At 41.5% G+C, this 26,771-nt stretch overlaps 1 protein-coding gene across 6 annotated transcripts in view; it reads left to right on the top strand.

The window, feature by feature from the left end:
- Nucleotides 1-17,686: 17,686 nt before the first annotated feature.
- The window catches only part of SLC10A7 (solute carrier family 10 member 7), a 268,772-nt gene continuing 259,687 nt past the window's right edge, over nt 17,687-26,771 (top strand). For 5 of the 6 annotated variants that reach the window (XM_055384110.2, XM_031010511.3, XM_031010508.3 and 2 more), the window contains exons 1-2: nt 17,687-19,149; nt 23,682-23,764. In XM_055384110.2, coding sequence (XP_055240085.1) covers nt 19,050-19,149; nt 23,682-23,764 — 183 coding nt within the window. In that variant the 5' untranslated portion in view covers nt 17,687-19,049. The remainder of the gene's footprint in view (nt 19,150-23,681; nt 23,765-26,771) is intronic. The other variant, XM_055384113.2, reaches the window with a different exon arrangement.

The raw sequence follows: 26,771 nt of genomic DNA, 5'->3' as shown, positions 1-26,771 counted from the left end.
AAAAATAACACATGCTGGTGTGGTTGCAGAGAAAAAGGAATGCTTATACATTGTTGGTGGGAGAGTAAATTAGTTCAACCATTGTGGAAAGCAGTGTGGCAATTTCTCAAAGAGCTAAAACAGAACTGCAATTTGACCCAGCAATCCCGTTACTGGGTATATACTCAAAAAAGTATCAATCATTCTACCATAAAGACACATGCACACATATGGTCATTGCAGCACTATTCACAATAGCAAAGACATAGTATGAACTTAAATGCTCATCAGTGGCAGATTAGATCAAGAAAATGAGGTACATACACACCATAGAATACTATGGTGCCATAAAAAAGAACAACATCATGTCCTTTGCAGGAACATGGATGGAGCTGGAGGTTATTATCCTTAGCGAACTAATGCAGGAACAGAAAACCAAATACCACATGTTTGCACTTATAAGTGGGAGTTAAATGATGAGGACACATGGCCACAAAAAGAACAACAGACAGTGGTGCCTACTTGAAGGTGAAGGCTGGGAGGAGGGAGAGGATCAGAAAAAATAACTATCAAGTACTAAGTTTAGTACCTAGCTGATGAAATAACCTGTATATCAAATCCTCATGACATGAGTTTACCTATGTAACAAACCTCTACATGTATGCCCCTGAACCTAAAATAAAAGTTAAAAAAAGTCCCAAGAAATTGAGTTGAAAAATATATTTAAAAAACAAAATGTAAGAATGTGAAGAGATTTATTCAGTGGTATCTTAATTTATGTGATAAGGATTTTTTTACAACAGAATCATTTGAGGAATATTGAAATTTTTTCATGCATGAGACCTATACTTAAAGCAAAGCTAAGCCATATTATACATTCAAGTAATTTTTTTCAAGTTATATATATATTTTTTGCATTGGCTATAAGCATTATCAAGGTGGGATCAAAAGATGAATCAGATGCGGAGCCTGCCTTTAATGAGTTTACACGTCTAGGAGGGATAGAGATAAAATGCTAGGGAGTTAGGGAACAGAATAATTCTTTCATAACTGGAAACCATCAGAAAAATCTTCGGGGTGAAGGAAACATTTGTGCAGAGACTTAAAGGCTTGGTGAGATTGGATTTAGACTTACAAAAATAGGAAGACCATTCCTGGAGAATCAAATAGCATTTCAAAAAGTTATAAAAGCAGAAAATCTCACCTAAGATTGCAAGAAGGTGGATAATAGAAAATCAAATGAGATATGTGGGTCAGAGTTTGTCAGAATAAGGAGTTGTAGGAAACATAGTCATTGAAGATCTTTCAGTAGCGAAGGGTCATACTTTTAGAAAAGTGTGGCATCTCTGGATGGTGGTAGCTAACCTGAGCTCCTTTATGTTATGGACTGAATGTTCATATCCCCCCAAGGTTCATTATGTTGAAGTCCTAATCCCCACTGTGATGGTGTTGGGAGGTGTGGCCTTGGGGAGGTAATTCAGTTAAGAGCACAGCCCTCATGAATGGGATGAGCATCCTTAAACGAGATCCCAGTTAATTTTCTAGCTCTCTTCTCCCAAGTGAGAACACAGTGAAAAGACAGCCATCTATGAATGAGGAGGCAGCCCTATGGCAGACACTGAATCCACCAGTGCCTTGATTTTGGACTTCCCAGCCTCAAGAACTGTGAGAAATAAATGTGTGTTGCTTAAGTCACCAAGTGTATGCTATTTTTGTTATAGCCTAAATAGACTAAGATACTTCATTAAGATTCTTTTCTGTACATATTGTCTTCCTCAGTAATCTCCAATCCTATGTCATTAAAGACCACTTATGCCGACTCCTAAATTTTTATCTCAGGTCCTGAGCTCCCTCTGTGAAATGTTTAGTCAACTGCCTGACCTCCACCTGGATTTGTAATAGGCACCTTAAAGTTGTCTCAAGCGAATTGGATTTTGCTCACTAAATCTGCTTTCCCATCTCTTCTATCTTTGTAAATGATACTAACTGTGATGGTTAATACTGAGTGTCAACTTGATTGGATTGAAGGATGCAAAATATTGATCCTGAGTGTGTCTGTGAAGTTTGTCCTCACTGGAATAGACATTCTGAATGTGGGTTTGCCTACCCTGCACACAATGCTTCTGCCAAGACTACCATCCATGGACTCATGGAATGCTTTATCCATCGTCATGGTATTCCACACAGCATTGCCTCTGACCAAGGCACTCACTTTATGGCTAAAGAAGTGTGGCAGGCTGGGCGTGGTGGCTCACACCTGTAATCCCAGCATTTTGGGAGGCCGAGGCGGGTGGATCACGAGGTCAGGAGATCGAGACCATCCTGGCCAACATGGTGAAACCCTGTCTCTACTAAAAATACCAACAATTAGCCGGGCGTGGTGGCGGGTGCCTATAGTCCCAGCTACTTGGGAGGCTGAGGCAGGAGAATGGCGTGAACCCAGGAGGTGGAGCTTGCAGTGAGCCGAGATCGCACCACTGCACTCCAGCCTGGCGACAGAGCAAGACTCCATCTTAAAAAAAAAAAAAAAAAAAAAAAGAAGTGCCGTCATGGAATTCACTGACCTTACCGTGTTCCCCATCATCCTGAAGCAGCTGAATTGATAGAACAGTGGAATGGCCTTTTGAAGTCACAATTACAATGCCAACTAGGTGACAATACTTTGCAGGGCTGGGTCAAAGTTCTCCAGAAGGCCGATGCTCTGAATCAGCATCCAATATATGGTACTATTTCTCCCTTAGACAGGATTCATGGGTCCAGGAATCAAGGGGTGGAAATGGAAGTGGCACCACTGACCATCAACCCTCATGATCCACTAGCAAAATTTTTGCTTCCTGTTCCTGCAACATTATGTTCTGCTGGCCTAGAAGTCTTAGTTCCAGAGGGAGGAATGCTGCCACCAGGAGACACAACAACAATTCCACTAAACTGGAAATTAAGATTTCCACCTGGACACTTTGGACTCCTCCTACCTTTAAGTCAACAGGCTAAGAAGGGAGTACAGTGTTGGCTGGGGTGACTGACCCAGACTATCAAGATGAAATCAGTCTACTACTCCACAGTGGAGGTAAGGTAGAGTATGCATGGAATACAGGAGATCCATTAGGGCATCTCTTAGTATTACCATGCCCTGTGATTAAGGTCAATGGCAAACTACAACAGCCCAATCCAAGCAGGACTGCAAATGACCCAGACCCTTCAGGAATAAAGGTTTGGGTCACTCCACCAGGAAAAAAACTATGACCTGCTGAGGTACTTGCTGAAGGCAAAGGGAATACACAATGGGTAGCAGAAGAAGATAGTCATCAATTCCAGCTACCACAACATGACCAGTTGCAAATACGGGGACTGTAATTTTCATGCGTATTTCTCCTGCTTTTGTTAAAAACATGTTTGTGCATGTATACACTTGTACTAAGAAAATATGTTCATTTTATTTCCTTTTTCCTTTATCGTGACATAAGATTTATTGACTTCATATCAGCATTTAAGTATTGTTAACTTTATGTAATAGCATTTGGGTTGGGGACTGTTGCATTTCCAGTTGTATGAAAGATAGTTGTATTATGTTAGGCATAGTTATGACCTTATGATTGTCTTTATTTGAAGATTATGTATGATATCAGGAGATATGTATGGGTTCAAATTGACAAGGGGTGGACTTATAATGAGTGTCAACTTGATTGGATTGAAGGATGCAAAGTCTTGATCTTGGGTATGTCTGTGAGGGTGTTGCCAAAGGAGATTAACATTTGAGTCAGTGGGCTGGGGAAGGCATATCCGACTTTAATCTGAGTGGGCACCATTTCACCAGCTGCAGGCACAGCCAGAGTATGAAGTAGGTAGAAAAACATTAAAAGACTAGACTGTCTTAGCCTCCCAGCCTACATCTTTCTCCCATGCTGGATGCTTCCTGCCCTCGAACATTGGACTTCAAGTTCTTCGGCTCTGGGACTTGGACTGGCTTCCTTGCTCCTCAGCTTGCAGATGGCCTATTGTGGGACCTTGTGATCTTTTGAGTTTAATACTCCTTAATAAAGTCCCATATATATACACACACACACACATATATAATCCTATTAGTTCTGTCCCTCTAGAGAACCCTGACTAATAGACCAACATTCACCCAAACCTATGGATTTAGCTATAGGTTGGTGCAAAAGTAATTGTGGTTTTTGCCATTTAATGACAAAAACCGCAATTACTTTTGCACCAACCTAATACAATTTAGGAGTCATCTTTGATTACTCTTTTCTTCATTTACCTAAGTCCAATGCAGCAGCAAGTGCTATAACATGAATGGAAAATTTCTGCTTTTCTTCCTCTTCAGTACCACTGCCTCTGTAGTGTAGATCAATAGAATCTTTCCCTTGAACCACCCAAAAAGCCTCCTAACTGGTTTCTCTTCTCTAAAATTCCTCCTCCACACAGCATCCAGAGCAATCTTTTAAAAACGATATACTTTCCTTGCTTAGAATTTTCCCTACACCTTCTCATCACAATTAAATTTAAACTTTGTAACTTGGTCTACAAAGGCCTACATGATCTGGATGAAATGATCCCTGCCTCCCCCAACCCTCATCCCTCACTGAGGTCTTTTTATTCCTTTAACACACCTTTAACATGCTGTGATAGGCAGAATAATGACCCCCAAAGATCTCCACATTCTAATCCCCAGTACCTATGAATATGCTACTTTACATAGCAAAATGGACTCTGTAGATTTGATTAAGTTAAGGCTCTTGAGGTAGGGAGGTTATCCTGGAGTAGTTGGATACAATTGGTGTGTACCCAAGTGTATTCACTTCCTAGGGATGCTGTAAAAAAATACCAAAAACTAGATGGCTTAAAACAACAGAAAGTTGTTGTTTCATAGTTCTGGAAGCTAGAAGTGCAAAGTCAAGGTAATGGCAGGGCTGTGCTGCTGTTTCTGATGGCTCTAAAGAGAAAATCTTTTCTTGCCTCTTCTAGCTTCTGCTGTTTGCTGCCAATCAGTGTCTCTCCTTAGCTTGTAGATGCATCACTCCAGTCACATGGCCATCTTCCCCTCATGTATTTTCATTGTCTTGCTACTTATTATGTGTGTTCCTGTGTCCATGTTTCCTCCTTTTTAAGGATACCAGTCAGATTAGGACTTACCCCAATGATCTCATTTTAATTTGATAAACTGTCAAGACCTTATTTCCAAATAAAGGTCACATTTTGAGGTACTAGGGGCTAAGACTTCAACATATATTTTTTGAGGAACACAATTCAGCCCATAACACCAATGTCATCAGAAGGGTCTTTATAAGTAAAAGAGAGAGGCAGGAGAGTCGCTGTCAGAGTGATTCTTCCCAAGAAAGACTTGATAGGCTACTACTATGAAGATGGAAGAACAGGGAGCCAGGGAATGCAGGCAGCCTTAGAAAATGGAAAAGGAAAGGCGGTCCTCCCTTAGAACCTCCAAAAAGGCTTACAAGCCCTGCCAACTTGTTGATTTTAGTCCAGTGACATTCATTTAGGACTTGTGAGTTCCTGAATTATAAGATAATAAAGCTGTGTAGTTTTAAGCCACTAAGTTTGTAGTAATTTGTCACAGTAGCAATAGGAAACTAATACACACACCAAGACAGTTGCCACCTTACGGCATTTATGTGGATTGTTTATGAACAGTTTCCTGTGTCTAAAGTGCTCATCTCCCAGATAGAAGCATGGTGGGCTTTTCCACATGATTTGAGTCTCTGCTTAAATCACATCCCTTCAGAGAGGTTTTCTGTTAAAGATTATTTGTGCCCTTTTCCCCCAAATTCACATCTTGAAATCCTAATCACGAACATAATAGTATTTGGAGGCAGGGCTCTTAAGAGGTTATTAGGTCATGAGAGTAGAACCCTTATGAAGGGATTAGCTACCTTCTAAGAAGATACAATGAGCTTGCTGTCTGTCTCTACTCTCTGCTATGTGAGCACACAGCAACATAACCATGTGCAAACCAGGAAGTCGATCCTCACCAGACAGGGATCTGTCTACATCTTGATCTTGGACTTCTCAACCTCCATAACTATGAGAAATGTTTCTTTTTTAAACTACTCAGTCTTTGGTAACTTGTGATAGTAGCCAAAACTAAGACACCTTCCCTGACTTCAATTAAAGTAGCTCCCTTCTTACTCTGTCACATGACCTTTTTTTATTTTCATCATGGCACTTGTCACTTCTTGCCACCATTTTCTTTATGTTATTATTAGAACACACAAGGAAAGCTGAAACTTTCTCTTCTATTTCCTTATAACCCCACTACTTAGACTAGTGCCTACTACATAGCAGGAGCTCAATATTTGCTGAGTAAGTGAATGAGTAAACATTTATTCCATGTAAGATAACGGATAAACCCTATTCAATTTCATCTTTTCATCAGCCCAATGGGATAGAATTCCTATCACCATTTTATCAAACATAAACTCTGTGAGAGCAGGCATAGGTGTACCTGTACCTTTTTGGCAAAATTAATCATTCATACATATTATGAATAAGTAAATGAACCACATTCCAAGAAATCAAGTAGTCTGTGTAAGTAACAATGTTTAGAAAATAGATATCTACTACATTAATGCCTATGGCTTCCATAATCTGTTGCTGAAGAATCCCAGAGCTACAGTTTGAGCCAACTCCATTCTAATGAGATGGAACTCTCATTTTGCCTGCCTTCTGGACAGCTCTATTAACACACTCCAGTCATCCCTGAATTCCGGATATACAAAACTGAATTTCAGATCTATTCCCCAAATCTACTTTGTAGATTTGTCGGCTAAAACAAGGGCACCAGCACCTATCTGCCAAACAAATTCCTGGGAGTCATTTTCAACTTCCTTTCTAGTCCCCTACAGATGATCGGTAGTTTATTTTTTCTGTTTAATACTTTTTATACTAGTTGCCTTTTCCAGCTCCACTGACTTAGTCACTTCTCGAACTATTTGTCCAGAGACTGCTTCTAAGATAATCCCTTCAGCAAGACCGAGCATGACACTTGTTAGCTTAAAATCCTTCCATAACCTTCTACAGTTTTTTTTTTAATTATACTTTAAGTTTTAGGGTACACGTGCACAACGTGCAGGTTAGTTACATATGTACACATGTGCCTTGTTGGTGTGCTGCACCCAGTAACTCGTCATTTAACACTAGGTATATCTCCTAATACTATCCCGCCCCCCTCCCCCACCCCACAACAGGCCCCAGTGTGTGATTTTCCCCTTCCTGTGTCAATGTGTTCTCATTGTTCAATTCCCATCTATGAGTGAGAAGATGCAGTGTTTGGTTTTTTGTCCTTGCGATAATTTGCTGAGAATGATGGTTTCTAGCTTCATCCATGTCCCTACAAAGGGCATGAACTCATACATTTTTATGGCTGCAAAGTATTCCATGGTGTATATGTGCCACATTTTCTTAATCCAGTCTATCATTGATGGACATTTGGGTTGGTTCCAAATCTTTGCTATTGTGAATAGTGCCACAACCAATATATATGTGCATGTGTCTTTATAGCAGCATGATTTATAATCCCTTGGGTATATACCCAGTAATGGGATGGCTGGGTCAAATGGTATTTCTAGTTCTAGATCCTTGAGGAATTGCCACACTGACTTTCACAATGGTTGAACTAGTTTACAGTCCCACCAACAGTGTAAAACTGTTCCTATTTCTCCACATCTTCTCCAGCACCTGTTGTTTCCTGACTTTTTAATGATTGCCATTCTAACTGGTGTGAGATGGTATCTCATTGTGGTTTTGATTTGCATTTCTCTGATGGCCAGTGATGATGAGCTTTTTTCATGTGTCTTTTCCCTGCATAAATGTCTTCTTTTGAGAAGTGTCTGTTCATATCCTTCGCCTACTTTTTGATGGGGTTGTTTTTTTCTTGTAAATTTGTTTGAGTTCATTGTAGATTCTGGATATTAGCCCTTTGTCAGATGAGTAGATTGCAAAAATTTTCTCTCATTCTGTAGGTTGCCTGTTCACTTTGATAGTAGTTTCTTCTGCTGTGCAGAAGTTCTTTAGTTTAATTAGATCCCATTTGTCAATTTTGGCTTTGGTTGCCATTGCTCTTGGTGTTTTAGACATGAAGTCCTTGCCCATACCTATGTCCTGAGTGGTATTGCCTAGGTTTTCTTCTAGGGTTTTTACAGTTTTAGGTCTAACATTTAAGTCTTTAATCCATCTTGAATTAATTTTTGTATAAGGTGTAAGGAAAGGATCCAGTTTCAGCTTTCTACATATGGCTAGGCAGTTTTCCCAGCACCATTTATTAAATAGGGAATCCTTTCCCCATTTCTTGTTTTTCTCAGGCTTGTCAAAGATCAGATAGTTGTAGATTTGTGGCATTATCTCTCAGGGCTCTGTTCTGTTCCATTGGTCTATAGCTCTGTTTTGGTACCAGTACCATGCTGTTTTGGTTACTGTAGACTTGTAGTATAGTTTGAAGTCAGGTAGCGTGATGCCTCCCACTTTGTTCTTTTCGCTTAGGACTGACTTGGCAATGAGGGCTCTTTTTTGGTTCCATATGAACTTTAAAGTAGTTTTTTCCAATTCTGTGAAGAAAGTCATTGGTAGCTTGATGGGGATGGCATTGAATCTACAAATTACCTTGGGCAGTATGGCCATTTTCACGATATTGATTCTTCCTACCCATGAGCATGGAATGTTTTTCCATTTGTTTGTATCTTCTTTTATTTCATTGAGCAGTGGTTTGTAGTTCTCCTTGAAGAGGTCCTTCACATCCCTTGTAAGTTGGATTCCTAGGCATTTTATTCTCTTTGAAGCAATTGTGAATGGGAGTTCACTCATGATTTGGCTCTCTGTCTGTTATTGGTGTATAAGAATGCTTGTGATTTTTGCACATTGATTTTGTATCCTGAAACTTTTCTGAAGTTGCCTATCAGCTTAAGGAGATTTTGGGCTGAGACAATGGAGTTTTCTAGATACACAATCATGTCATCTGCAAACAGGGACAATTTGACTTCCTGTTTTCCTAATTGGATACCCTTTATTTCCTTCTCCTGCCTGACTGCCCTGGCCAGTACTTCCAACACTATGTTGAATAGGAGTGGTGAGAGAGGGCATCCCTGTCTTGTGCCAGTTTTCAAAGGGAATGCTTCCAGGTTTTGCCCATTCAGTATGATATTGGCTGTGGGTTTGTCATACATAGCTCTTATTATTTTGAGATACGCCCCATCAATACCTAATTTATTGAGAGTTTTTAGCATGAAGCATTGTTGAATTTTGTCAAAGGCCTTTTCTGCATCTATTGAGATAATCATATGGTTTTTGTCATTGGTTCTGTTTATATGCTGGATTACATTTATTGATTTGCGTATGTTAAACCAGCCTTGCATCCCAGGGATGAAGCCCACTTGATCATGGTGGATAAGCTTTTCGATATGCTGCTGGATTCGGTTTGCCAGTATTTTATTGAGGAATTTTACATCGATGTTCGTCGGGGATATTGGTCTAAAATTCTTTTTTTGTTGTGTCTCTGTCAGGCTTTGGTATCAGGAGGATGCTGGCGTCATAAAATGAGTTAGGGAGGATTCCCTCTTTTTCTATTGATTGGAATAGTTTCAGAAGGAATGATACCAGTTCCTCCTTGTACCTCTGGTAGAATTTGGCTGTGAATCCATCTGGTCCTGGACTTTTTTGGTTGGTAAGCTATTAATTATTGCCTCAATTTCAGAGCCTGTTATTGGTCTATTCAGAGATTCAACTTCTTCCTGGTTTAGTCTTGGAAGGGTGTATGTGTCGAGGAATTTATCCATTTCTTCTCGATTTTCTAGTTTATTTGTGTAGAGGTGTTTATAGTATTCTCTGATGGTAGCTTGTATTTCTGTGGGATCAGTGGTGATATCCCCTTTATCATTTTTATTGCATCTATTTGATTCTTCTCTCTTTTCTTATTAGTCTTGCTAGTGGTCTATCAATTTTGTTGATCTTTTCAAAAAACCACCTGCTGGATTCCTTGATTTCTTGAAGGGTTTTTTGTGTCTCTATTTCCTTCAGTTCTGCTCTGATCTTAGTTATTTCTTGCCTTCTGCTAGCTTTTGAATGTGTTTGCTCTTGCTTCTCTAGTTCTTTTAATTGTGATGTTAGTGTGTCAATTAAAGCAACAAGTTCAGCTTTCTGGGCTGAAGTGCCCTGGGGCAATGATCTGGCTTCAACAACAGTGTCCAGGGTTACCACTGCATACCCTGCACATCTCTCTCCTTGTGGGTTGATGAAGCTGCTCCCATCCACATATAGTTCCCTGTCTACTGATACCCAAGGCTGGTCCCAGAGGTCAGGTCTGCTAGAGTAAACTGAGTCTAACACTTCTACACAATCATGCTCGACACAGCTCTCTGATACCGGGAGCAAGGTGGCGGGGTTCAGGGTGTTACAAACTTCAATGGTTATACGGGGATTTTCACAGAGCAAACTTTGGTACTTGGTGAGTCTAGCATTCATTAGCCAATGATGTCCTTTAGTATTCATTAAAGTCACCACAGCATAGGGGGCCTTTATGTTCAGGTTTTGCCCAAGAGTCAGCTTATTTGCTTCTTGTGCTAGCAGGGCAGTTGCTGCCAAGGCCCTCAAACATGGGGGCCATCCTTTAGAAACCTCGTCTAGTTGTTTATAGAGGTAGGCTACCGGCCTCGGCCAGGGCCCCACAGTTTCGGTTAAAACTCCAACTGCCATCTTTTCTCTCTCTGACACACACAATGTAAAAGGCTTTGTCAGATCGGGTTGCCCCAGGGCTGGGGCTTACATAAGTTTTCCTTTAACTCATGAAAGGCTTGCTGTTGTTGGGATCCCCATTCCAAAGGTTCCCAGTCCCCCCACCTTGTGACCTCATATGAAGGCTTGGTTAATACTGCGAAGTTTGGGATCCACAGTCTACAAAACCCCACAGCTCCTAAGAATTCTCTCACCCGCCTTCTGCTCTTAGGCTCCAGTAGATTGCAAATAACCTGCTTTGTTTCTGATCCCAGGCTGCACTCCCCCTGTCAGATAGTAAATCCCAAGTAACGTACCTGCTGTTGGCAGATCTGAGCTTTTTTCTTGGACACCTTATACCCACAGTCCTTCAGGTGCCGGAGTAGGGCATCCGTTCCGTTTGTGCACCCGACTGCCGTGGGGTGTCCCAGCAAAAGGTCATCAGCGTACTGGAGCAATACACAGCCTAGGTCTCTGGTGGGAAACTTCTGGAGGTCTCGAGCCAATGCCTCCCCAAAGATGGTGGGGGAGTTCTTGAACCCTTGGGGAAGCTGGCTCCAATTGTACTGGGTAGTGACACCTGACTCCGGATCTTCCCACTGAAAGGCAAAGAGCTTCTGGCTCTCAGGGGCTAATCTGATACTAAAGAAAGCGTCTTTTAGGTCCAAGCAGGTGAACCAGCTGTCCTAGCTGGCAGCAACCCCAACAATGTGTACGGGTTAGGTACTGTTGGACGTAAAGTCACTGTAGCTTGATTAACCAAGTGCAAATCCTGTACCAGCCTGTAGTCCTTGGTCCCTGGCTTGGGAACAGGCAGGAGGGGAATGTTCCATGGAGATTGACAAGGAACTATAATTCCAAAAGTTCTTAAGTGCTTGAGATGGACTTGGATACCTTTAAGAGCTTCTCTGGGGACCGGGTACTGTTTTTGCCTAACCGGCTGGGCCCCAGGCTTAACTTCTATAAGTAGGAGGCTTGGTTGACTGCCAACCCTGGAGGGTTGTCTTCTGCCCATACTCTTGGCCACTGCTTAGCCAGAGCTGGTCTTATCTCTTGGCCCGGCTCAGTTAAGAAAAGTCTCCATTCCTCTTCTTGGGGGACCATAAGGGTCATAATGACTCCTGTTCTGGGTAACTTTAGCAGCAAAGAGCCGTGCTCTGTAAAAGAAATAGTGGTTCTCAGCTTGCTAAGCAAGTCCCTTCCCAACAAGGGCAAGGGACAGTCAGGCATGTACAAAAACTGATGAATCACTTTATGTCCTCCTACAGTACAAGTCCGGGGCAAGCAGGAAGCTTGCTTTGCTGAAACCCCCGTGGCTCCAATGATGTCAATAGTCTTTTTGGATAAGGGGGTGACCGGGGCAGTTACTACCAAATGTTCAGCAACGGTATCTACAAGAAAATCAATGTCTTTACCCCCCACTATCATTCTGACCATAGGCTCTTTGGGAGCACTTGAGCCTGATCCTCCTCAGTCCAATAACCCTTCTGCCAGGTTGAGCAGGGCCCCTTCCTCCTTGTCTGGGACCTCCTGCTCTGAGTCACCTTGTTTTCTTTTTAGCTGAGGGCATTTATTTAAAATAAGCACACTGGTTACGCTGCAAACTCTGACAGCCAAGCTGGGTTTTATTCCCAGGGCCCCTCTTCCCTTGCCTCTTTGGGGGGACCCCTCTGATTGCTGCAGCTAACAGGTTGGTGTTTCGCCAGGCCTGATGTTCATTCTCTTTGTGGTTTTCCTCAGGGCTTACTGCATCCCTGTTTACAAACAACTTATTAGCTATTTCTAACTGTGATGTATTCATCCCTGCAAACCCAGCCTGTTTCTGCAGTTTTCTTCTAATGTCTTCTGCACTTTGACTAACTAAAGCCATGTTAATCGTGTGCTGATTTTCAGGGCTATCGGGATCAAAGGGAGTATACACACGATAGGCCTCACACAGTCTCTCGTAGAATTGTGCTGGACTTTCTTCTTTTCCCTGAATGACCTCAGAGACCTTGTTAACGTTTGTGGCCTTCTGGGCTCCCCTCTTTAATCCTTCCAAGAGAGCTTCCCTGTATCGATTTAGCCTTTGCATATCCTCTCTTTCATTTGGGTCCCACTGGGGGTCGGTTCCTGGTAATTGGGTCCTTACATACTCTTGCAGGTTTTGGTAATCAGCTGGTGCATGTTCCTCTAGCCACTTAGCTGCTGCTTGGAGCACTCTCCGCCTTTCATCTGTGTTAAAGAGGAACATAAGCAACTGGTGGCAATCAGCCCAGGTGGGGTTGTGGGTCTGGAAAATAGTTTGGAACAAATCAATTAGAGTTTGTGGCTTTTCGGTATAGGACGGGGTATTGTTTTTCTAGTTGAGAAGATCGGCAGAGGTGAAGGGCTGGTACACAAAAACACACCTCTCCACCATGTGACCATCCTCATCTATCCCAGTATACCGCTGCTCTCTCAGGGGCATTTGCATCCCAGTTTTGGGTCGTAGACGAGCTGCCAAGGGAGGGGTTTCTCCCGAGTTTTCACCTCCTCTCTTGTCTACCCTGGGTGGCCTAGGGATATGCTTGTCTTGTGGAGGCACAAGCGCTGTGGGCTCTAGAATGAGGAGCCTCTTTCCCTGGTAAGGGGAGGACACCACTGGGATCACTGGTGCCATCTCCTTCAATGGATCTTCTGATGTTGGGTTGAACAGAACTTCAGGAATTGATTTCCCTGGGCGGGTGGAGCGGGATCCTTCCTTGGCTATCTGTCCCTTTGCTACTAGCATTGCTGCTGCCTGCCCTCTTAGCCACTGTGGGGGGTCTAGCACCAGCTGTAACCAAGTGTCTATGTATGGGAACTGGTCTAGGTATCCTTTACCAGTTACCTTGTGCCACACCTTAGAAACAAGGGACCTGTCCAGGCTTCCTTCTGATGGCCAACCCACTTCTAATGTTGGCCAATCTATTTCACACAAAGTTCTAAGTTTCCCTGGTGTCATAGTAACCCCATAGTCTCCACTAAATCCTTCCTTGACATTTTTCAACATAGTTCCTAGCGGAGTGGGCTTACTTTGTGTCTGACCCATGTCTCCTCGAGACAAAACACCACGCTCACACCACACACACACCACAGAACAAATAACCGGTAAAAAGGGCACACACACACTTCAGTTTACACCAGACCAGAATCAAAACCAAAATCGGAGTATCCGGAAATCCATGCCAGGTCAAAACCAAAACCAAAGTATCAAGCAATTCAACTCAAGTCAAAAACAAGAACCAAAGTGCTGGTACAGGCACGCCATGGGTGATCAGGCCATGCTTCCACTCAAATGGAGTGGGCAAGTTCCAGAGACCAGTCTTACCAAGTTTCAGATGTCCAGACTTAAAGTGCCAGTTCCTTCAAGGTGTTCAGCCACTGCGTTGATCCTCCATGAGGGCCTGTCATGCACTGCTCTGACAAGGTGTTCCACCAGGGCAATTGCCTCCCTGGGAGCGCTCTCAGGATCTGCAACGCTGGAGCTGGTCAGAATCCCCCTCAGGGATGTTCCACAGGGCAGCCCTAAGCAGCCTAAAGGGCTGCCTTGACCTTCCGTTAATCACCTTGATTCCCAGTCAGGGAACCAAGAAATGTAGCAGGACAAGCTGCAGACAAAACTCCTCAGACACCGGATTAAAGAAGCAAGAGGTTTTTATTCGGCCGGGAGTGTCGGCAGACTCGCGTCTTAAGAGCCGAGCTCCCCAAAGACAGAGTTCCTGGCCCTTTTAAGGGCTTACAACTCTAAGGGGTTCCACGTGAAAGGGTCGTGATGGATTGAGAGCACATGTGGTTAGAGTGGGGGGTGGGGGCGGGGGTTAATCTTTTAACCTCAGGCCGGGTCATCAGTGGCACCAGCTGGTCTTGCCACTGACTTCATTCCTGTTGTTTTCCAACTTTTACTTCCTCCTCCTCTTCAGAGAGAGGAGACAGTAAGAGAAATGGCTTCTCTCCTCAGTAAGCTGTTCTGAGTAGTGTGATAAAATCTTGCACTGTCCAGGACATAAATCCTTCCTTTGTCCAGCATATCCACACTGTAGACACTACCTGTCCTTAGTCACTTAGTAGCCATCTTGGTTATCGGATACCGTTGTGGTATCACACTGCTTATGTTCAAGTAATCCCCCTATTTTTTTAAACTTAATTGTTCTATTTTATTAGTCATGTGCTACATATGATGTTCTGGTCAAGACAGTGATCCCATAAGACTATAATGAAGCTGCTGGGTGTGGCAGTGTGTACCTGTGGTCCCAGCTACTCGGGAAGCTGAGGCGGGATCACTTGAGCCCAGGAGCTCAAGGCTGTAGTAAGCTATGATGGCACCACTGCACTCAGGCCTGTGCAACAGAGTGAGACCTGCTTTCTTAAAAAAAAAAAAAAAAGGACTATAATGAAGCTGAAAAATTCCTATTATCTAGTGAAAATGTAGTTATTGTAATGTCATAATGCGACACATTATTTATGCAAATCTATGATGAAAGAAATAAATCAGGCAAAACACCATAGGCCTATTTCTGAAAAGAGCAACATCTCCCAAAGAGACTGACGTAGGTCCTTCAGGAGGTATTCTGGAAGAAGGCATTGTTATCATATAAGATGACTGCTCTACATAGGTTACTGCTCCTAAAGATCTTCTACAGGGACAAGATGTGGAGGTAGAAGACAGTGATATTGACGATCCTGACCATGTGCAGGCCTAGGCCAATACGTGTGTGTCTTAGTTTTTTTTAAAAAAGTTTAGAAAAGTAAAAACAAAAATGTAAATAGAAAAAACTTATAGAATAAGAATATAAAGAAAATATTTTGGACAGCTATATGATGTGTTTTAAGCTAAGTGCTATAAAAAGAGTCAAAAAGTAAAAAAATTAAAAAGTTTATAAAGTTAAAAGTTACAGTAAGTTATTACTGAATTTAAAAACTGTTAAATTAAATGTAGCCCAAGTATAGTATTTATAAAATCTACAATAGTGTAATGTCCTAGGCCTTAACATTCATTCACCACTCACTCACTGACCCACCCAGAACAACTTCCAGTCCTACAAGCTCCATTCATACATCACTCACTCACTGACCCACCTAGAACAACTTCCAGTCCTACAAGCTCTATTCATTCACCACTCACTCACTGACCCACCCAGAACAACTTCCAGTCCTACAAGCTCCATTCATACATCACTCACTCACTGACCCACCTAGAACAACTTCCAGTCCTACAAGCTCCATTCATAGTAAGTGCTCTATACAGGTATACCACGATTTTTTTTTTTTTTAAAGGAATGGAATCTTGTTATGTTACTCAGACTGGCCTCACACTCCTGGATTCAAGTGAGTCTCCCGTCTCACCCTCTCGAAGTAGCTGGGACTAGAGGCACACACCACTACTCCTGACTCCATTAAAAAAAAAAACCTCTTATACTGTAATTTTACTATACTTTTTCTATGTTTAGATATGTTTAGATACACAAATACCACTGTGTTGCAACTGCCTACAGTATTCAGTATAGTAACATGCTGTATAGGTTTGCAGCCTAGGAACAATACGCTATACCATATAGTCTAGGTGTATTGTACACTACATTATTTAGGTTTGTGTAAGTACGCTCTATGATGTTTCTCTAATGATGAAATCGTCTAACCATGCATTTCTCAGAATGAAACCCGGTGGTTAAACGATGCCTGACTGTATTAATTATTGTTCATCTCTTATTGTGCCTTATAAACTAAAAATTATAATCATAGGAATGTATGTATAAGAAAAAATACCATAGCATATATAGATAGGGTTCAGTACAACCAGCAGTTTCAGGCATCTACCTAAGGTTCTTGGAATGTATCCTTCCAGGATAAGGGGGGACTACTGTGATCGAGTTAAGGCTCTTGAGAGATCATTTTGGATTATCTGGATAGGCCCTAAATCCAATGACAAGTGTCTTTATAAAAGATACACAGAAAAGGAGGTGCAGCGTGAAGATGGATACAGAGACTAGAATAATGTGGCCACTAGAAAGAAATACAGAGGAGAATGTGATGTGAAAACAGTGGCAGAGATTGGAACACTCTAGCTACAAGCCAAGGAAGGCACCACCAGAAACTAGAAAAGGCAAGGAAGGACTCTCCCCTAGAGCCTTCAGCGGGAGTATGGCTCTGCCAAAATCTTGATTTTGGACTTCTGTCCTCCAGAACTGTGAGATAATAAATTTCTGTTGTTTGAAGGCATCCAAGTTCGAGTATTTGTTTCAGCATCCACAGCAAACAAATACAGGCCTTAAGAGAATATAATTCACGGTACATTATATACTTTTCCTTTAAGTACCATTAAAAACAAAACAAAAAAATCTCTGAGTTAGATTCTGCTCTACACAGATCAAAGAGGTATTAGTAAATAATTTGTGAACAGCTGTACAGTTAAAACAGCTCAATTTCTGTAAACTTAATGTTTAATGATGTTTTAATACAAAACTATCCCTTCAATGACTGAGACGTATGACTCTTTAACCTACTAAGAAATTACTATAAGAAAATAATTATGTTGTAAACTATCTTTCATTTATCTTATCTTCTGACTGCCTGACAACTAACATCAAATTTTATCATATTTCATGTACCTGTCTCTTTTCAGAGTAAACTGCTTAATGTCATCTATGTCTCCCTGTTAAGTTCTTTTTATCTTGAAATTAATTTTTTTTTCATGTTGCCTGATGTATAATTAGATGACACTTGGTACTGTGTAACCTACAACTGGGAGCACAACTCTTAAAGTGGCTTAGTTTCTGGAAGTCTTGCCATCAAGATAAAGCTAAATTAAATAGAGGAAATGACATGACGAGTGTCTTTCCAGCTTTGAATAAATTCAGAATTAAAGTCTGTCATCACGAAACAATCTCTTCCAAACCTTAAGTTCTATTTTTAACCATTTAAGTGGCAGATGCCAGGTTATTTCAAAATGTCACATACTATTTTCTTTCTTTCTTCATTTGGATGAATGATACAGTGGAGTTCACGCTCTTGCAGGGTCTACCGGTAGGAAGTCCATTCATGAAACCATCAATGTCACTGGTTGCCACAAGACATTTCAAGGAAGAAACTGGCAGATAGAACTAGCATTCGTGGCAATGGAAGGTAGGACTCCCCAACCTCTCAGACTCAATCCCCCACCACTTCCGCGTTGGAATCCGCGACCCTCTTCCGAGAGTTTTCCTGTGGCTTGGGTAGGTCAGCCCTGGGGGCGAGCCAGAGCGGGCACCCGCGCGCCCAGGGGCTTGCCAGCGCAGACCCCACTCCGCCTGCGAGTAGCTTAGTTGGTGGGGAGACTTCAGCTGTCACTCTCGGCCCGCAAAGGCAGATCTGCCCCATCCCTGCAGCCCTCCCCAGTCCCGGAGACAGGTGTGGGCCGCAGAGGGAAGGGGATCCAGACCAAATGCCCACCCGCAGGCGAGCGACCTGGCGAGGTCGGGCCCACCTTCCTTGGGTTGTAGCGGACGCCGGCAAGCAGGGGTCCAGCGAACGTGGGCATCTGCCCAGCGCCGGATTTTCAACCCACCGCCAGGGCTAAGGCTCCCCGCCCACCAGCGAGCCACTTTCCCGCGCGGAAACCTCTAACTCCGGCATCTCAGGCTGGGAACTCGGAGATCCAGAGTGGTCTCCCCTCCCCCCCGCGCACACGTCAGCGCTAGCGCCGTGGAAGCGCCGTAATGTCCCGAAGAAGCGCGTCTCCAAACTTGCACCCCGCTGCCGCAGCTTCAACGGAGAAATCCCTTGCCCCAAGCACACGTCAGCCCTGCCCCCGGAGTCATGGCACAGCAAAAGAGAGGCTCTCCATGGAGATATGCTCCAGAAGGGTGGGTGGCTGTGCCTAAAGGTTAGAAAAGGACAGTCAGTGAGGCTTGCTGGCTGTGGCGCCTTACAACGCTCTCCCCGACCCCTCGTCATTCAGAAGGTTCCGCAGGTCTCGACAGCGGTGGGCTTGTCAGCCCCATCCGGCGGCCAGCCTTCCTTGCTGGATCGCCCACGTTTGTCGGCCTGGTCCAAGTTCTTCGTTTCAAAGCATCTGCACCTGCGAGCCCGCGGCCGGAGGCGCTGGGGGCGTTTGTGCGCGTGTATTCTGAGGCGCGTGGTAGTGATGGCGGCGCTCAGTGAGACTTTCCTGTCACTGGCTACTACTACTCCCAACCCTCCTCAAAGCCGCCGGAGCAACCCCCAGGTCTTTACAATCGGCAATTTGACTTGCTCTGCTGCATGTCTGGAGGGACCAAGGAAACTGTGGAGACGCTCCAAGGATTAGGTGATCGGAGCTTGAAAAGAAAAAAAGCCAAACAAATAAACAAAACCCACCCACCCTAACAAATATGAGGCTGCTGGAGAGAATGAGGAAAGACTGGTTCATGGTCGGAATAGTGCTGGCGATCGCTGGAGCTAAACTGGAGCCGTCCATAGGGGTGAATGGGGGTAAGTGCTGCACCTCTGCCGGCTCCACCGCGGCTCCCACTTCAGAACTAATTTGTGAGTCTTGGAAAGGTGGGGCAACCCTCATTGCAAGCGCTTGCCAATTTCAGGGGGCGCTGACCAGCCTTTGGCCCTTTTGCTGATTTTCTAATTTACCAACCCCAGAGGGAACTTGCAATTAGGAACGAGGCAAAGGAATTTGAGCGCAGGTAGCCTTTTCCGTAGACAAACAATGACTATCCTAAGTGTCAAGAAGTGAGGTTACAGAGAATGAAACTTACTCCTCTTGCCTTCAAAGTAGCATCCTATCCCAAGGGAATCTAGGTTGCTAAAAGTTCCGTATCTATCTTGGAGTGGACCTCATTATCGAGTCTACTTTCGAGTCCTCCCCGCCCCCACATTAAAAAAAAAAAGTGGAGGAAAAACAAGAAAAGGGACACCTCCGCCCCCAACTCAGATTTTATGGCCCACATGTTGGAGAGTGATGATTTGCTGTAGTTGCTGGCGCTCCAGAAACTCCCAAGCCGACTGACACGTTGCACTCTTTCATTACAGGGCACTTCATTACAGCATACTTCCGTGTGCTGCCGGGATTCAGTTGCTATACTAGCAGTCTAACAGATACAGACTGTTAGACTATGTGTAGTGTAGTGTAGTGTGTGTTTTGGCAAGGAAATGTAGATGGACTGAAAGCATACTTAGATCTCTGAATAGTGGCAGCTTTGTGTTGGAGATGATGGGCACTGGTGGGAACATTAGAAATATTAGTTTTTTATGCCCCCCCCAGCACCTTTAGACAATCTTGTACTACTTTTCATAAACGTTAATTGCATTTATTCAATTCGCTTGTCTTTTTGACCTTGTTTGTCAGTTTCCAAGCTTATTGACAGGTTTAATAACTAACTCATGCAACCGGAGCAAATAAGGATAGAGGTGAACAGGCACAATCTTTCATAGTAGGAAGCGCTCAGGAGGATATTTGAAGTTATTTTTATCTTTTTGTTAAAACATGATGGAAGTGAATGAAATGATCTCTTAGGAGAACAGTAGTGGTCCCTTCTCCCCTTAACCTCCACCCCATTACTCTGTTTAGAAGTAGCTTCCGGGAACATTTTAAAAGGAATTATTTAAACCAAAATTGTGGAGATGAAGGATTGTTTGTTTTAAAATTTTGTTCTTCTGTATTCAACTTAGAACAAAATGTGTAGAATATGTAACTATGAGAATAAAGTAGTTATTCCTGGTGGTTTCTCCCTCTGATTGATGGTAATAGTTTCTTCTTTAACACGGCTGCTCTGTGAACTTTTGGGAAACTCTTGTGAAGATCAGGTCTGTCAAATGAAGACCCCCCTATTCCCGGAGCTAAATGAATAGTAAGACTTAGAGTACCTTTGCATGATCTGCAATGCACACTTCACTAGCTATCGCTTCTCGTGTTAGATCTCTTATTTGCTCAGTTTTGAGATGAAATTACAGAGGATGTATGATCTTTAACTTTAAATCTGCAGGGGCTAAGTTTGGCAAAATATCTTTTACCTTGAATTCCTAAATATTCTGTGGGAAGAAAGGTGTTGAATGCTGAATCATTTCCGTGGGGCTTTTCTGCAGTGGCATGTATGAGATAGATTCTGCAAACTTATGTGTTCCATAGACTCTGCTTATTAATATTTTGGTACATTATTGTATCACAGAAATGCCATTTCCCATTTTCACTAGTCCTTCTGTCTTTAATGTAGGATAATTCATTCCTTTGTTTAATTATAATAGAATGTTAAGAGTGGGAGGGGAATATTTAAAGTGTTTTAAGCCAACATGCTTCTTTTACAGTTGAAGATACTAGGTGACTCTCTCTAGGTTAAGGTAGCTAGCTTAGGGAAGAGGAACTATTGGAGACCAGGGTATTTAAAATTCCTGGGAAACTTCTACTTCCCAAGCAAGCCAGATTCCTTGACTTTAAAATCTGCTCCTGAATCACCCTGCTTAGCTGCTGAAGAAATATTACTTGTGTGAGCTGCTGAGACAGATTCACTAACAAATATAAAGATAATGTACCTCTTATAAAAGTTTTTGAACAGCCTTCACTGCCCCCAAATGTAATGCCTTTTGCACTTGCCTTCTCCCTTTCTTTCCCTTTTCTTAGATCTCAGCAAAATGATTTGTGTAAATGCCAGGCATATTAAATAATTTATTACAGCATTTGAGGAAATCTTTGTTTCTTTTATTCATTGTTGTACTACAAATGCCTAAGACATAGTAGGTCATCTCTCTATCTATATAGATAATATTATATATTATGTTAAATAATATATTATATATTATCATATTATATATTATGTTATATATTGTATATAATATGTTATATATTATATAAAATATATTATTATATATAATATATATTCTCTCTCAGAGGGGCCTTGAGATATTATGTATATTATATATTATGTACATTATTGTATCATATGTATTATGTTATATACATAATATATATTAATTATATATTTTGTTATATACATAATATATATTAATTATATATTATGTTATATACATAATATATATTAATTATATATTATATTTTTTATATATATATATATACACGGTGATTTTTCCTGAGCTTGGTCTTCTGTCCATATATCGAACAAGTGGAGGGTTTCAGGCTATAGAGGAGCCATGATTGTTGTCCTGTTGTTTTGCTTAAGTGAGTGTATTAGTTTCTTAGGGCTGCCACAACAAATTACCATGAACCAGGTGGCTCAATACAACAGAAATTTATTATCTCACAGTTCTAGAGGCCAGAAGTCTGAGATCAAGATGTCCTCCAAAGGACATCTGGGAAAGAATCCTTTGAGTCTTCTAGCTTGTGGTGGTTGCCAGCCGTTCCTTGGCTTGTGGCAATATAACTCCAGTCTCCACCTCTGTCATCACATGGCTATCTTCCTTGTGCATGTGTCTGTGTCCAAATTTCCATCTTTTAAGAATACCGGTTATTGGATTAATGTCCCTCCTAATCCAATAAGACCTCATCTTAACTTGATTACATCTGCAAAGACCCTATTTCCAAAAATGTGACATTCACAGGTTCTGGGTGGGCATGAATTTTGGGAGTCGGGGGACACTATTTAACCTAGTACAAGAAGACTGAATAGGATGCCAAATATGAGATGATCTTAGGTTTTTAAATGTTGCCATGTACCAAGATTTCTCAGCCTTGGCACATTGACATTTTGAACATGATAATTTTTGTTGTTGGAGGGGCTGTTCTATGCCTTCCAAGATGTTTAATAGAATTCCTGATCTCTACCCACTAGATGTTAGTAGCACATCCTATCCCCCAAGTTATGACAACCAAAAAACATTTCTAAACATTTTCAAATGTCCGTGGAGGGTAAGATTTCTACTGCTGGAGAACCACTGCTATATAGGTATAAAATGTCATTTTCTCAGGACTGCATTTTTTGAAAGAATGTTGTTTTTTGTTAGCACATTAGGTCTTCAAGCCAATTGTGTACATGTCACAAATGATACTTATATCCACTCACAAATGATACTTTTAAGTATTGTTCTCGCAGTGTTAACACATTTGAATGCTGCCATCCTAACTCCAGAGAGGATTTCCTGGAAGGCAGGGACCAGGCCTGGCTGGGTCACCACATATCTCTAGGGCCTAGCACAATTTAATAATAATTACGGTCATAGCAATATATTATTAAGTACTTTATATGCATTATCTCATTCACATAGCAAGTGCTCAATAAGTATTTGTAGAGTGAATACTCTTGGGCAGAACTGAATGCATGTGTGATTACAAGCTTTTGTTTCTGATATCCTAGAAGAAATTAAATAATATTTGCTAAAGAGAAGGGAACTTCTTCCATTGATTCTCTTCTTTGGGCTCGGGGGTATTTTGATTGTTATGTAAGTGCTGATACCATGATAGATGTAATTAGGACCTCTTTTGAAGGATGTTGCTTACATGCTGTCCTGTGTGCTTCTTTATTCTTCTGGTCTGAAGATACTGTGCTGAGCAAGACAGCCATGGTCCTTGCCCTCTGGAAAATGCTCTCTGGAGTTAGGCTGCATCACACAAATGCTTACCTCTGTTGGGACAGTAAGACACCAGGGGTGACACTGATATCTAAAGTACCATTTGTTGTCCTGCAGTAGATTATTATTATTGTTATTATTATTATTATTTTGAGACAGAGTCTTGCTTTGTTGCCCAGGCTGGAGTGCAATGGCGTGATCTCGGCTTACTGCAACCTCTGCCTCCTGGGCTCAGGTAATCCTCCCACTTAGCCTCCCAAGGAGCTGGGACTACAGCCATGCACCACCACGCCCGGCTAATTTTTGTATTTTTAGTAAAGACTGGGTTTTGCCATGTTGGTCAGGCTGGTCTTGAACTCCTGGCCTCAAGTGCTCTACTCGCCTCGGCCTCCCAAAGTGCTGGGATTACAGGTGTGAACAAATAGATTCTTCTTTTGTGCCAAGTTATCTACTGAAATTCTTTTCTAACAATAACTCTTTTTTCTCTTTTTTAGGACCACTGAAGCCAGAAATAACTGTATCCTACATTGCTGTTGCAACAATATTCTTTAACAGTGGACTATCATTGAAAACAGAGGTACTGTTATCTATGGGACACATGAAAAGCAGGGAGAAAAATTTAATTTGTACTTACCTTAAATTTAAGAGTCCTTTGGTAAAGCTGTTTATAGCTATAATCTGAAGGATTCACTATAGCAGAAGATAACTTGGTCAGCAAAGGACTTGTGTTTCATTCCTACATATGTGTATTATAAAAGCTGTACAGTTGAGCAGCATGGGCCCTGAGGATGTGGTTATAATGAGTATGTTTTTAATATGACAGCTGAACTGAAGCATCTACTTTAGTTCTTCCTCAACTTATGGTGGTAACTACAGTGGTGCCTGCTATGCCTGGGCACATTTGAGCTGTTGATGTTCAGTTTGGTTTTCATAACTTTTGTGGATCATCTTTGGTTCCCAGGACTCATGCTGTTCAAATAATGCTTAATTTGTCATAACTTTTAATTAATTTTTATTTAGAAAAGCTTATTGTTCCTTAGCATATCTGTTAAATATTAATAGATGTCTTAAGAGAAATATTGGTGTTTTTCATTTGACACATATATGTATGTGTATATTTATGTGTGTGTATACACACACACACACACACACACACACAAACACACACACACCCGACACCTATATATGTAATGTTATTTACTGATTTACTGATTCAGGTTTCACCGAACATGAGATTCTCTTGGAAGTAAAGAAATCCAGACATTTTTACATTTACGTGTGATAGAGGAATGAGTAGAATTTATGATTCTCTTTTAACTTACAATGGAAGGAAAAAAAAGAGGAGAAAATACCCATTTGGTCTTGAAGAAATTACATAAAACTATCATTCTAACATCCTGTTCTTATATAGATGGGAATATCTCACTATAAGAAGGTATTTTGTTTTTGGAAATGGCTTTAAAAATTAAAATTCTGGTCCAGCATCATGTCTTACCTTTATTTATTTTAAGTGTGATTGGAATGAAGACTAAATTTAGTTATCTCCTTCTTAGATCATCCTAGTAGCAACATGGAAAAAATATGACTTTACTAAATTTATGTATTCTGTAGCCTTCGGTTGGTATAAATCTTTTCATTGGGTTTTTTTGTTTTTTTTTTGAGATGGAATCTCACTCTATCGCCCAGGCTGGAGGACAGTAGCGTGATCAAGGCTCACTGCAACCTCCGCCTCCCGGGTTCAAGTGATTCTCCTGCCTCAGCCTCCTGAATAGCTGGGACTGCAGGCACCCACCACCACGCCCGGCTAATTTCTGTATTTTTAATAGAGGTGGGGTTTCACTACATTGGCCAGGCTGGTCTTGAACTCCTGACCTCAAAAGATTCACCCACTTCAGCCTCCCAAAGTGTTGGGATTACAGGCATGAGCCACCACACTCGGCCTCATTGGGGTATTTTTTGATATACGTAAGATCATTGTGTAGTGTCTATAGCTGATAAATTGTGTCTCAAGAATTGTAAATATTTTCTGTGATTACCTACTTTTCTGAAAATAACTGACATGGGATGAGATTTCCTAGTATGTCAAATTCCAATTTTGGTAAACAATATTGATATGAGAGGACCATAATTACTACTTACACAGGCTTTTTTTCTGTCAACATATGAGTTCTAATATTTGTTCTCAAATGTGGGGCACAGTGATACAGAAAGATATTTGCTACTACCATGATGTTGGACTGATCTTGTTTGGAGGTCTTCCTGCTGACCTTGGCTAATGCTCTTTATGGAGCTGCTTTCTAACCCAAGTCCTTTACTTGGGGCGTTGCTCTATGTTCCCTGGTGGCTGCTTAATGGCTACAGCTGTTACTTGTGCCATGGGAAATCCAGAAAGCGACTTGATTTCTCTCACTCCTTAGCTTCTTACTTAATGCGATTCTGTGAAGCAGCCAACTTTGTGGGATGCAGGAGTTGAAGAAGGAAGAATGCCACAGCTGTCAGCATTTCTCTAAGGACTGACTTCTTTTGTAAGCACCTAAGAAACCTTCAGAGTCATCCAGCTAATTTGGATCTAATGAAATGCCGTGATCTCATGCTTTATCGTGGTATCTAAGCAGCAATCAAAGCCATTTCTTCCATCAAAAGCCCTTTTCAAACGAATACAACATTAAGTCATTTTCAAAAGCCATTTAACTTAAGATGTCCTAGATTGTATCATTGTGTAATATTAAACCACTTCTAAAGCCTGCTAATTTCATGGGTAACTTGTAACTTAGGAGGTAGCAGTCATATTTGTTTACTAGTTAGTAATCCTAAATTCATTTCAGTGGGGATTACGATTTATATGTCTTATTAGGTCCTAAAATAGTTCATTTTTGCATACAAGAGACAGTGAATTATTATTGACTTGAGTTTATTTGGAAGCATTTGTGTTGGTCCCATTCAAGTTTGATTTATTGAACATTTCTTATATGACTCACACATTGATTTAATGACGTGTATTCTAAAATTTGTTTTAGTAATTTGTTAAAATTATAAAGGACACTGTGCTAATGCAATGCTGAGTCTTCAGTTTTATGACTATTAACTTCTAGTTTTTTTGAAATTTTGTTGTATTGAAGTGAAATATGGTTACATTTAAAATTCATGTTTAGTTCACTTCAAACCTGTAGTTTCAGAGGCTTTGTCACGTAGCCGACTGTGGCAAGGCGAATTCATTTAAACAAATATCAATTAAGTGCTTATGGCCACAAGGCACGGTGCTGGGGATAGAAACAAAGGTGAGCAGGAGACTCAGGGGCTGAGAAAAGGTCCTGAGTAGGGCAGAAGATGCAGGTTTTTATTTTTCTGTAAAAATTATTATCTTTTATCCTATTAGCAGAAAAGCAAATATAGCAAACTCTAAACTTTAGACTCGTGCTGTTTGTTTCAAGCCCAGAGCTATGAGCCTGACTCTCAGCAAATGAATGAGATGGTCAGATAAAGGGTTACAAGAGAAATCGGTGTCTAATGAAAATATTTCTACGTCCCAATTAGAGCCCTGGTTTTAAGCAATGCTTGATGCTGTCAATGAGGCTCTGGTATAA

The sequence above is a fragment of the Gorilla gorilla genome, chromosome 3, assembly GCF_029281585.2.
Source record: "Gorilla gorilla gorilla isolate KB3781 chromosome 3, NHGRI_mGorGor1-v2.1_pri, whole genome shotgun sequence".
NCBI lineage: Eukaryota > Metazoa > Chordata > Mammalia > Primates > Hominidae > Gorilla > Gorilla gorilla.
The sequence above is the reverse complement of the archived record's forward strand: the minus strand, read 5'-3'. Positions and strand labels throughout refer to the sequence as shown.